The sequence below is a fragment of the Brachyhypopomus gauderio genome, chromosome 3, assembly GCF_052324685.1.
Source record: "Brachyhypopomus gauderio isolate BG-103 chromosome 3, BGAUD_0.2, whole genome shotgun sequence".
Classification (NCBI taxonomy): domain Eukaryota; kingdom Metazoa; phylum Chordata; class Actinopteri; order Gymnotiformes; family Hypopomidae; genus Brachyhypopomus; species Brachyhypopomus gauderio.
The window spans coordinates 36,822,726-36,835,685 of record NC_135213.1 but is presented as its reverse complement, the minus strand read 5'-3'; the positions used below and the strand labels follow the sequence as shown (position 1 = coordinate 36,835,685).

Sequence of the window (12,960 nt, the reverse complement as noted above, 5' to 3'; positions counted from 1 at the left end):
TTACTAAACACAGAGTTACAGAAAACACGGTGAATCAGTTACTCACGGCGTCACTTCAAAACTTAATCCCATAATGTCACGTTGCCAAAATAACCCACCGTGAAGATGACCGTAGATATGTAACTCCTGCCCTGGACCTCAGTGCATCTATATTTTAGCAGAGGGCCTCCAGAGGGAGGAGCACCACAGTGGAAAGATTCCGTGGCGGGTGAGAAGTCACGTGATCAGGAGTCGCTAATCCCCGGCGTGGCTTGGCAGGGCGCACACCGCGACCATGCTGCACCGCTTCAACACCGTCCTGCTCGTTACGTGTGAGTAAAACAAAAACAACTTTTAATCTGATAAATTCAGATCATTTCCCGTAATGTGTTATTTCATCTTAGGTGAAGTTGAAACTTTTTTAAGTTGTTTTGTACGTGTTTGTGTGTGTGTATCTCTTTGACAGTGAATAACATAGTAGGGGTGAAGTCTGCCCCTTATGGAACTTTATTTCCCTTTTTCCACATCCCAATGGATCCTGGGGGTTTGACCATCCTGGTCTGTGTGTTCAATGACGCCCTGAACAGGGATGCAGGGATCTCCTGGATCCGCAGAGGCACCAGTGGATCAGGTCCTGTCATGTACAATGTAGTCGGAGAGGAAGAAAGCACTTTCAATGTGTTTGATCCCACGTCCATGCAGTCTGTGGGGCCTCCTGAATGGAACACCTACACATGCTTCCTGAGTCACAGAAGACCTGCTCAGTTCATGCACAGCCCCACCGTTGGACTACAAACAGGTAAATCATAGTGTCCTAAAACGATCCTGGTCGTAATGTCTACATCAGCATATCAGGCAGTCTGACTCTCAATCAGAAGGGCTAGATCAGCGAGAACATTGAAGTGTGTAGTGCACGTGAGCTTCTGAATCAGGCCTGGTGGATGTGTGCATACAATCTACAGCTGCTTAATATACCATTAGATTTGATGTATCTTCTTCCTCCATCTGTAGATGACAAGGACACACAGGATATGTGTTCCAAGCATCAATCTGATTTGTTCAATGGTTAGTGATATCCAGAAAGCTTCTAAAATGAACCAATTTAAAACATGCAATTCAGTAGTTGTGTCGATATGACTAAGAATATAAATAAATATATTTTTTCTTTTTGTCCCTTCCAGATATCCAAATACACACAGACCTTCTGATTATCTACGTTCTGAGAATCATCTTCTTCAAGATCACTGTATTCAATGTCCTGATGACTGCACAAGCTGTTATTAAGTGGTAATGTCTATATTGTCACATCACTGCCCTGCTAAATATTCTTACAATACTTACTCAATATTCATATGTTTTTTCTCTTTCAGAATGTCGTGTAGTAAATATAACAGTTGTGATCCAAAGGCACAATGGAAGAAGGTCACCCACTCCTAGCTGCATTTTGAGCGCGTGTTTTGAATTTTGGGGTCACCCTCCAGTTTAGGATCAGACAACGAAACCAAGCAGGCAGCAGCAGAGCACAGGTGCTGCATGAGGTGGTGGGAGCAGGAGCTATCTGATCACAAACCAACCTCGAGGAACCTCCGAAGAACACAACAGGTGAAGTGCACCAGGCAGTTTTGGAACATTTCTCCTTCTGCTGAAGTCAGTCGAGTCACTTCTCACGTTAAGAGGACGTTGATGAGGATTGTAAATCCTTCCAAATGTTTGAGTAGCTGAATTGTGAGACAGTTCTGTGCAGAGACTTGAGAACATGCTTACTTCTGTGGATTTAATGGAACATAATTCTCATGTGTTACATGGCACAGCCCACAACACAACCCAATACGTTGTTGAGTATAAATGTAAATTATGTAAATTAAATGGCACACTGCCTATATAAGAACATACATATCAGGCTGAATCAATGACCAATCAGATCCAACAAAGTTTATGTATTTTCATTTAATGTTTTAAATAAAACACACCTTTTCCTTGTTTCTGTTTTTAGTCACCGCATCCAGTACAATACTAAAACACTGATGTAACAATGGTGGTCCACTAGGTGGCAGTACAATCACATCTGAAACTTTATATCCAAACAGCAAGAATATGGAGCTTAACTTCTCTAACAAGACACTATATTTCATAAATAATTTAAGTATAAACATCGAGCAGTCACTCTTCACAAAAAACAGAAATAACTCACGATAAAAATAAAACAAAATCACAAGATCAAACGCAACAAAACAAAAACACAGGATGAAGGCTAACCTTTGCAGTAATTGCACTCAGATGCCTTGCTCTGGTTTTAAATACTCCATAATTCAACGATATAAAGCCCATCTAGTTTTCAGCCAATCAACATAGACCATCCAAGATTTGGCCAATCAGTACAGCCCATCTAGAATTTGGCCAATCACTGCTGGCAAAACTCCCAGTGTTCCAAATACAATCTATTACACTAGTCACAGTATGATAGCAGCTCTGCAGCACAGACAGTAGTTGCAAATCAACAAATGCGCAAACATGAGTCTACAGTAGCAAATATTTAAAAAGGAATATGGTACAAAGGAGGATTTAGATTGGGAGTGTTATTATGGGCTTCCATTCTGGATGCACTGTAAGGCATTCACCATAAAGTATGACCATAAAGCATTGCTGGCATAATCGGTGAAACGCGCACTCAAAGAACAGTGAGCTTTTTCAGAACATGTAGATCGTTGGAATACCTCATGAATGAACTCAGTGACATATTTGAAAGTATTGAGACAACCAATGAGGAATTAATGAGGAACGTCCACGTGGGATCCCCAAACAGCCCGTAGAATTTTTTTAAAATAAAAAATCTCTCCCACTGAGCATTTAAGGACACCTAGTGTATCAGACAGCAAATATGACTAACTCAGGTATCAACAGTGTAAATATCCAATTGATGTATAATTTGTGCCAGCTATAAGCTGAGAGAGAGAAAAATAACATAAAAGATCTTTGGTTAGAGGACAAAAACAAAAGAAAACAAAAACCCCAAACCTTACTATACTTGATGTCCCAGCATGCCTGGCCACTGAGACTAAGTAAAGGAAAGACTGTACATTAGTAGTGAACCGAGATCAAACTGAGGATGCATCAGAACACCTGGAGCCATATGTGGACATCATCAAACCAAACACGTCACTGCAGCGAGGCAGAAATCCCTTCTGTCCGCCTTCCTCAGTGAGCGTAACGCCGGACTAGCTGACATACAGGAAAGTCTTAATCAAATCAGACTGGAACTATGAGATGTTTTTCCCCTCCTCATTCCATCTGCAACCTTTCAATATATACATCTGTATTTGAAGTGCTGGCAAAAAAAAAAATTCTGATTGTCGTTGATAAAAAGGAGGAATTTAACTGAACGCAAATGAACAATTCCCCAGTGGGCAACCTTCATGGGAAATGTACAAAAATACACCTGTGAAATTTACTGAACACTAGGTTCACTTCAACCTATATCTGCTGTTTTTGTTTGAATTCTTCATTTTTTTAATTTACACTCGGACAAATGTTAAACACTGAATTCTAGGCTACAAATGAGAAACTTCTAAACAGATAACTATTTCCTCTGACACCAATCACAACACCAGGGCAGGTGCACAATTCAAATAACCTACTGTCACGTCAGTCTGAGTTTCCATGGTGAGTCCTGCCTACGTTCAGACGCACGCAAAAGGGTTTCTAAAAAAGCGCTTGTGGGAATCAAGAAACAATCCCAGGTCGCTGGGTTCTGGTTCTGTGGAACACTGTTCTGTAGTTGCAACCTAAAAAATAAAGTGCTTCCATTGGGATGTCCTCTCCGGAGGGCAACAAATCAAAATCACATAAAAAGCACACACGTAAAAAAACAGGTCTCCTGAAAATGGCATGTACACAATTTACAGTCATAGAAAGCGATGCCTCCTGTGTCCTCCATTCACACAGTATATACAAGTAACATTCTGCTTGTTCATACTCTCCTCCCCAGTTTTCTGATTATTTATTCTTTTTTTTTTTCTGTGGAAACAGTTTTGGCCAGTCGGACTACGACATCGCGGCTGTGAGTAGACAGACGAGGAGAACGCTCAAGGCGGCTGGCCGTCCCGACGTCGCTCCGGAGCGTGGGAAAATGTGCCAACGCTCCCGTTTGGGGTGCAGCATCTCCACGTCCTTCAGGGCGTTGTAGGCGGCCGAGGTGAAGTTAGCGTCTCCGGTGGTGAGGAGGTCAAACACGCACGAATAGAAGTAGATGTCCTTAACCTCCAACTTCTCGCTACACTTCCTGGAGGCGCTCTCCAGCGTGAAGGCCCCCTTCTGGGCCGCCACAGCGGCCGCCACCGGGCCGGGCCTGGTCTGCGCGAGAGCGCCGCCCTGCTGGAGGCCGAGCACGGGCAGGCGCAGGTGCCCCTCCTCGTCGATGCGCTCGGAGGTGGGGCAGCCGTTCATGCAGAGCTGCAGGTCCTGCGTCTCGTCGAAGGCCATGGCGAGCTCCTCGGGCATGCGGACAGCCAGCGTCAGGTAGCGACCCAGCTGCCGCACCACCATGGTGACCCCGATGTAGGCGGCGTGGAGCTCCACCTCCCGGCCCGCCGTCCTCTCCACGATCAGGAGGCTGCGGCTCTCGCTGTCGCCGCCCATGACGGACCCGTCCATGAAGGCAGCGGGCAGATCGTCCGTCACGGCCTGGTACACCTTCTGCTCCGTGCACTCCTGATACGGTTTGAATATTATTGTGATCTGAAAATTGAAAATACATTGTGCTCAGTGTTTCGTCTGGGTGTGTATTTAGGCAAAATCTTGGAATCGGCATCTTCTGGACACATCAGACCATCACAGTTTCAATGTTTATTCATGTAGCAGTTAAGTACAAATTATTAATGCCAGGTTTTTACGCAGTGTGTCAAAATCATAAATCATTATGAAAGTAATAACAGCAATAACGCCAGTGGGTGTCGGCCAGAAACAATGTTTTAAGCTGTGGACATATGCCCATACGAATCTACTGTAGAGGGTTAGAATCACGCAAGTCCATAACGCCGCAAAAGGAGAGGAAGCCTACTGACGAACAAGATGTGTGGTGTTACGTTAGTGAAGGGTGAATGCAAGCTTTGTTCGCATGACACACATGAAAAATGGCCATGAGCCGGCCGTCCAGAAAGGTGGCTGAAAGAGCCTCAGTTGAGCAGGGGGCGCTAATAATTACGGGCAAACAGTTCCTAATGGGCCCCACCTCCAAAGTCAAAAGGTCACAAATGAGAGTTGGTTAGTATTAGCGTAGTCCAGCCAGGCACTAGCGCCCTCACATCACCTCAGATTAGCTTAACGCTCATCATTAAGGAGAAAAAGAGAAAGAAGACCTGCTGGTCTTCTTCTGGTATCAAAAAATAAGATGGCACTCTCACAGAGCGAAAACAGACATTTATGGGCATTTAGCATGTGACAGTCAGTGTACTGCAATGGTGGATGGTATGTATATGAGAGAGAGAGAGAGAGAGATACAGAAACTGAGAGAGGGAGACAGAGAGAGAGACAGAGAGAGTATCAGCCCAGATAAACAGACAGCAGAGTGAGAAAGACAGGCTGGTGAGAGAGATACATTTAGTTGGACAAACGGAGACAGAGAGAGTGAGACAGAGAGAGACATTCAGTTGGACAAACGGAGACAGAGGCTTCGTTCATGCCTGTCTTATTAAGGGCTGCAGTCCAGCTTGGGCTATACTGAGTCATTAACAGCACTGCAGACGTTTCACAGACGTGTTACAGGACAGGAGCTCCACACTGTCCAGCCTGCACCTGCAGTCAAAGCTGAAATAGCTCTGTGGCCTATCAAACATCCATACCTCTAGTTAAGACACCTTTTTTACTCTTAATTAAAACATGGAGATTCAGTGACACAGTAAAAATGCCGTGAAGTGTTAAAAAGAAAAATACATTAAAAAAATATATGCTAAGTGGTAGTAAAAGTAAACAGGTAAACAAAGCACACGCTAGCAGCTCACCTTGTTGGATGCCGTGGCGCTTGAGCCTTGTACCACCGGCACGTTGGTTACCTGCACGGACAGGTAGGTGTTATCGATCAGGGGCCACGCCCCCTCTACCTTACAGGTCTGGAACTGGTCCTTAAAAGTCCTCAGGTGCGGGTCTCCGAACAGGCCGCAGAAAAGGAAGGCAGGGCGCTGGGGCTCGGGCCCTCGGGCGCCGGCCAGCGCCACCTGGTGGTGGTAGCGGCTGTGGTAGTTGCAGGGCTCGACGGGGGCCGCGGGGTGGGTGGAGGACGTGGGCCCGTCCTTGGAGCAGTTCCTCTGGCTCATGAGGTCGGTGATTCCCAGCATGGCGGAGTGGAAGACCAGGTTTCCCCGGCAGCTCTTGGCGGTGCGGTGCGTGCAGCCGGAATACGAGCGCAAGGCCTTGCAGAACTCGGCATCGAAGCCGTCCAGCGAGGGGCTGAGGTGCGACGTGAGCGACACAAAGTCGGTGGTGCACTTCTGGATCCGGCACTGCGGGGTCTGCACCTGGCTCTCCCCTGGGGGGCGAGAGGGGGGGGGGGGGGGGGGGGGCATTAGTGCTACTCCATCCAGAGATGACTGCGCCCAACGGCACCAACAAAGACACTACAGAGGAATATTAGCACGCCTCCATGGAAACAGCTTTTCACAAGTGGTTTTGCTCAAATGAACGACTGCTTGCTGTCGTCTAACAGCTTAAATTAAGAGCATAGCAAAGAGATATACAGCATACTATCAGACTAACTCCACACATGAACCGTGAATCCCGTGTATATTATCAGTGCTTTAATGTTCATTAATTAGAGTAACAGTGTTTTCAAGATCTTAAATTCTACAGTATTTAATATTGTGGTACATGGGATATCGACTAATATCTCATTAACTTATTTTACCTTACGAATTATGTTTTTAATTAGTATGAAATAAAATACATATGCACTGTTATAAGAATAGAAGTAAAACCCAACCATGCTCTCAGTAACGTGAACATGTTCACAAGATCACACGTTTTTAAATGATCACATACTGTGGGAATCACACAGCAAATAACTCATTACATAATAGCATTTAAGAGCAGCATGAAACACACTCACACACCATTAACAGTTTTAAAAAGGAAGAAATCTCCAGAAACAGGATCCTGTGTATATGTACAAGGTTTGTGTAAACATTCAATATTTTCCTACATGTCCTAGATCAGTCCGAACTAGACATTCTTAAGCAAGGGGATGTCTTGCATAAGTGTTTCTTCAAGGACGGATTCCAGGACTTGCTTAACACCACAGTACGAAGGCAGAAATATCCGACTCAACAACTGTGTAAAACCTCCCGTTATCACCAGAAGAGCCTGTTTACTGCACCAATAACATCAAATAAAACGGCACCTCAAAGGAGACGCGCGGCTATTCTCTCTACAGTAAAGCCTCCGCAGGCTGTGGCTCGCACCCGGGCAAGCAAACTAAAAACAGCTTATCACAGAGTCAACTCCAGCCACTCTGTAGGCTAATATTCAACTGCCTTCACTTCAAATGCCGTTTAAACGCTTATGTTAATCCACTTTCGCCTGTGGGCCGAGATCCACTTGAGCTGTTTGCTGGCTTTGTAGAAGTCCAAAAGTGCGTGGCGTGAGGGAAAAGACTACCGTGTGCTAATGTCACGACGGCTTTTATTTGTTTTAAAAATGGAAAGAGGCTCTGTTTCATTATTGATCATGTAATGTTCACAAACAATTCACTTGACTCCATTACCCAGCAATGACATAGCACAAAATAAATCGCCTGAGACAGAGAAAGAGCAAGAGAAAGTGAGATAAAGAGAGAGAGAGAGAGAGAAAGAGATCATCCACACACCATTAGCTGTGACTGGCCCAAGTGTGGACTTACTGCATTACCTCAGAGAGAGTAAAAGAGTGAGGGGGGGGGGGGGGGGGGGAGTGAAGGAAAGGCCTCTCATAATCTTATATCAGCTGCAGGCCCTCCATTAACACTCCTGTAATGACCCAGTCTTGCACGGTAAGAACCTCCCACTCCAGCCTCGCAGGACCGAGCGCTGCCAACCACAGGCCGCTCAAATGCATCTGATGTGATTATCGGATGATGGCGCAGTTCAGTGGTGGGAGATCAGACCTCTGCTCTCATCCTCAGCCGACAGTGCTTGGCTGGCAGAGCAGTGGCCAGATTGGGTTTCACTAACAAGCTGTAAAACAATATGGAGGAACAGCCGAAGCCATGTTGTGGTACAAAGGCAAAGCAGGAGAAAGGGCCTTAATCCCACATGGAGAAGGTTAGGAGTACAGGGATTAATCCCACATGGGGGGGTTAGGAGTACAGGGATTAATCCCACATGGAGGGGGTTAGGAGTGCAGGGATTAACCCCACATGGAGAAGGTTAGGAGTACAGGGATTAATCCCACATGGGGAGGGTTAGGAGTACAGGGATTAATCCCACATGGAGGGGGTTAGGAGTACAGGGATTAATCCCACATGGAGAGGGTTAGGAGTGCAGGGATTAATCCCACATGGAGAGGGTTAGGAGTACAGGGATTAATCCCACATGGGGAGGGTTAGGAGTGCAGGGATTAATCCCACATGGGGAGGGTTAGGAGTGCAGGGATTAATCCCACATGGGGAGGGTTAGGAGTGCAGGGATTAATCCCACATGGAGAGGGTTAGGAGTGCAGGGATTAATCCCACATGGAGAGGGTTAGGAGTGCAGAGATTAATCCCACATGGGGAGGGTTAGGAGTACAGGGATTAATCCCACATGGGGAGGGTTAGGAGTACAGGGATTAATCCCACATGGGGAGGGTTAGGAGTACAGGGATTAATCCCACATGGGGAGGGTTAGGAGTACAGGGATTAATCCCACATGGAGAGGGTTAGGAGTGCAGGGATTAATCCCACATGGAGAGGGTTAGGAGTGCAGGGATTAATCCCACATGGAGAGGGTTAAGAGTACAGGGATTAATCCCACATGGAGAGGGTTAGGAGTACAGGGATTAATCCCACATGGAGAGGGTTAGGAGTACAGGGATTAATCCCACATGGGGAGGGTTAGGAGTACAGGGATTAATCCCAGACAGGTTGATACGGGGCTACATCAGTTCGGCTACACTGCAAAGAACCCAAATCCAACCCTGGAATTCCATACAGAAAAACAAAACAGAGGTTTTAAAAGCCCATACTGATCTCAATCATTCATTGTTCGTCATTCACACCGAACCTGGGTAAAACCTTAAAGAGTGGCACCACATCCTCACATGTAAGAATTACACGCCCGCCCCAATCTATGGATGACCGGAAAAAAAGGCAAGAAATGCCCCAAAAATGACAAAAGACCAAAGACATTTTAGCCATTTTAGGTGGAAATACAGAACTTCTCACCCGTGAACAGTCTACTCACGGGGGCCCCGTGCAAACTTATTTTTAGCCAGCAGCTGCGTGATGCAGTGGCAGGGTGTCGCCCCGCAAGACTGATCAGAGGACACTTTTTGGAGTCTCAGTCACGGTGGCTACAGGAGGGGAGACTGATCACAGGTCAGTGAAATGTTCAGCGCTGCAGCTGCAGGCCTCTCCCAGAGAGTGCGTATGATCAGAGCACCAATCACAAGGCCTTAATATCTGAGATCCATGCAAATCCGATTCACGGCAGCCATGGACACAAGCCGTTCTTCATGGATAGGTAGCCGAAACGTAATTAGCCCGTTACCCGAGACGCCTGTGTCAAAATGGCCGCTGCGAATTGCAATTGGATCTACGGCCATACCAATAACAATAATGATGGGGAGGGGGGTGGTGGTGGTGGTGGGGGGGTTGATAAGAGGAGGAATGAGGAGAGAGAGACGGCAGGAGAGAGGGAGAGTATGCCAGCCTTCTTCATCTGCTCAAGCTGAAGGCTGTTTGTAATTTTAGAGCGAGCGAGGAATGGAATGTCTTGGGGTCCCCCAGGTGGGAACAGCAGACCATAAACTTCTACTGACTGCAGAGGGTGTTCAAATGCACCTATCACAGCCTGTGTTAGAATGTCTCAGAGAACTGCCAAAGAGAAAGGCTGAACTGAACCTCCACAACTTCCTCTCGGTTACATCTGAAACGTAGAGAATTACTAACTTTGCAAATGGCACAAATGGTAGCAAAAGCAAAAGTAAAAGCAAAAAAACAAAACAAAAAAAAATGACCCACATATTGATGGTATAGGAGCTATAAGCCATTAGATAGATAGATAGGTGTATGCCTGTTTCATGATAGCCATTAAATAGATCTGACTTTCTCAGATGAAGAAAGTCTAAACCTTGATGGCCTCACTTTTAGCATCTCCGGGGTACAAAGAACAAAGTCCTTGGTGTTCCTTTCTGGTTCAGTCAGGATCGTAAAACCAAACTCGTAATAAACCAGAGAGAGAGAGTGTGAGAGTGAGAGAGAGAGAGAGAGAGAGACAGAAACAAGGTGTTTGTTTCACAGGCCAAGGTAATTTGCACGGCTGAAGTGTGCTTTTTTTCGGTGCACAGAGCACACTCTTGTTGCAATTAAAGCCACTGGAAATATTTTCTCAGGGTGGCCCTCCACTCCTGAGGCGATCTCAGCTACAGAGCGGCCATTGCTGGCACGCTGCGAGTGTAACTTCAAGATGTGGAATTTAGCCAGGGCAGAGGGGTCAACCGCAGAGAGTCTCTTTCCTTCTGCTGTGAACTTTAACCTCTGCATACAACAGGGGGCCTGCAAATCTGCGGGTCAGAATGACATCTCCCCGGCCTCGATCTGCCGCGATGTGTTTGGTGAGCTGTATGCAGACGTCTGAGTATCTTTCGCTGGGCAGAAACGGTTTTGGAACCTAAATCATGCTGCATGTACAGAAGACTAACTGACCAGAAACCTTGTGGAGAGTAAAACGTGAACTTCTCCAACCCTTCATACGATAGCGAGGACTAAAATGTTAGTCGCTTAGGAATGAGAGAAGACAAAAGAAATGAGAGAATCAGCCACATAACCCAGCTGTCACTGAATCACTAGCGATGTAATCCAGTAAAACACCACTGAGGACCACCACTGCAGTTCTGGACCTCCACCCACTCAGTGGTCCGGCCACACCACACCGCCCATTACAGAAACAAAGAATGATCTCGTCTACCCATTTCAGAGGCACATTGATCTTCCACAGGTTAAAGCGTCCATGACAAATCACTTTGCACAATAACACAATTATACCACCATGACGGAAATTTGCTCCAATCTTTAAGCTATCAGACCAAGAAGAGATTAACATCTTCAGAATTGCTGTCAGACAGACACGAGAGTCTGAAAGGGTGTGGATCACCACACAGACAGAATCGATGAAGCGGATTCACTTTAAATAATCGACATTGCAATATGTATCTAAAAATACAGTTCGGGCCACATTTTGATACTTTAAAATGCTTTGATACTTTAAAAGGTGCTTTAAAATGTTTAAGGAATGTTTAAAAGCTGCAGAGGGGTTTTAGACACACACACACACAACAACAACAGCAACACGGTTCAGGACACACATTAAATTAATTACGAAGGTGTGACCGCTCAGTGCTCATGCAGCGGTGTTCCTGCTGCCATTAGCACACAATGACACGAACACGGCGGGGCCCAAAATCACCGCCACGTCTCTCGAACAAGTGAGAGCTCGGAACCAAACGTGAAGTATTCAGTCTTCTATTCACAGTCCAGGATATGTGGAGAAAAGCTCCCCAAACCGGACATTCAAAAACGTATTTATATTTTTTTATTTACTGTAGTTGAAATCAATTCTTGTGTAAAACGCAAAATAACAATTTTTTGTTATTGGTATTTTAGGGCAACCACAATATTTTTAAAAGAATAAAGATATTTTCGGCGATAAATACCCTTTAAGTCATCATGAGTTAGATCATTAAATCATCAGATTCGCCCAATCTCTACGTTGAAAATAAGCAAACCAGCATTTAGTAACATTTACACTTTATAGCATTTAGGATGTAGTTTCCCTCGACACGAGGAACTAAACTTGAAGTGTGAAACTAAAGTTATAGACATTAGAGAAAGCCTCTCCTTTAAAAATATACACGAGGACGGTCCTGAGCTAACGGTCCTGTCTGTAGGATATTGACTGTAAGAGGATCGGTGTGTATCACCCAACACCATGGACCTTTTGCACAGCCACCACACACAACCTTCTGCACGGTGCTGCAGTTCAGCAACGCGCAAGAACTTTCACCACGTTTTAATGTTGAATCGCATCAGATGGTCATGGATGGAGTGCTCTCTACACCCTACCTTCTGCCATTCTGGGTGTTTCTCTAAAGAAAAACCTGAACTTCTACAGACCAAAGAGAGAGAGCACTAGGAGAGAGACGGTCATTACCGATGTGGCCCAAGATGGACAGAAGAAGCAGATACAGTATCGGAGATGGGTGTGGGAGGCAGTCAGCCCCGGGGTAGTAAGATCCTGGTTCCCCCATAACCTTCCATCCAGGTCGCGATAGTGAGCGACTCACTCCACGGGGACCAACTCGGGGACGTGTGACAACAACGTGCACTCGGCTTTCGGGTTTGGATCTTCACGTTTCCCTCCGATGCGCAACTGTGTTCAATCGCAGCTGGGCTGATACTTTTACGGACCGAGAGCCGCCGCCTGGAAGTAGCGGAAAACAAAGTCACGGATTAAGCAAGTCTGATCCCAAAGAGTTCGTCCAGATGCGCGGGTCCAACGGACCGTCCGCTCTTCGAACTGCACGGACGCGGTGCGGAAGTCCGTTGCGAAATCGTCAATCCGACAGAAACCAGAGCTCAATCTGCGCCCCGCACTCGTCCGGGAGACGCACACATCCCATGTCTCCTGCACGCGGAACTCTACCCCGTCTCTCCTGTGATCGATGGCGATCAACCTCACGTGGCTTTAGCGGAAACCCCGCCCGCGTGCCGCTGCAAGCGCCTCCCTCGCGCCAGGAACGTCCCGGGAACAGCCGTGCGCG

General features: G+C 46.3%; 2 protein-coding genes across 2 annotated transcripts; one reads left to right on the top strand and one right to left on the bottom strand.

Moving 5' to 3' along the window:
• Positions 1-132: 132 nt before the first annotated feature.
• LOC143509368 (uncharacterized) lies at positions 133-1,939 on the top strand. Its single transcript, XM_076998016.1, has 5 exons — positions 133-311; positions 446-778; positions 991-1,044; positions 1,161-1,266; positions 1,350-1,939. Coding segments are annotated over exons 1-5 (531 nt in total). The 5' UTR covers positions 133-274; the 3' UTR covers positions 1,351-1,939.
• A 1,997-nt stretch (positions 1,940-3,936) lies between these two features.
• rgmb (repulsive guidance molecule BMP co-receptor b) lies at positions 3,937-12,960 on the bottom strand. Its single transcript, XM_076998014.1, has 3 exons — positions 12,351-12,960; positions 5,976-6,499; positions 3,937-4,713 (listed from the first exon to the last, which is right to left on the bottom strand). The coding sequence occupies exons 1-3, from the start codon at positions 12,445-12,447 to the stop codon at positions 4,021-4,023; spliced, it is 1,314 nt and encodes a 437-aa protein (XP_076854129.1). The 5' UTR covers positions 12,448-12,960; the 3' UTR covers positions 3,937-4,020.

Bases quoted from the DNA above. Each gene is read 5' to 3' on its own strand.
- LOC143509368 (XM_076998016.1), top strand. From the start codon at position 275: ATGCTGCACCGCTTCAACACCGTCCTGCTCGTTACGT. The intron at 312-445 runs GTGAGTAAAACA...TCTCTTTGACAG, and splicing joins CACCGTCCTGCTCGTTACGT to TGAATAACATAGTAGGGGTG. The intron at 779-990 runs GTAAATCATAGT...CTCCATCTGTAG, and splicing joins CACCGTTGGACTACAAACAG to ATGACAAGGACACACAGGAT.
- rgmb (XM_076998014.1), bottom strand. From the start codon at position 12,447: ATGGGGGAACCAGGATCTTACTACCCCGGGGCTGACTGCCTCCCACAC. The intron at 6,500-12,350 runs GTAATGACCGTC...CTCGCCCCCCAG, and splicing joins GTCCATCTTGGGCCACATCG to GGGAGAGCCAGGTGCAGACC. The intron at 4,714-5,975 runs GTGAGCTGCTAG...TTCAATTTTCAG, and splicing joins GCGCCACGGCATCCAACAAG to ATCACAATAATATTCAAACC.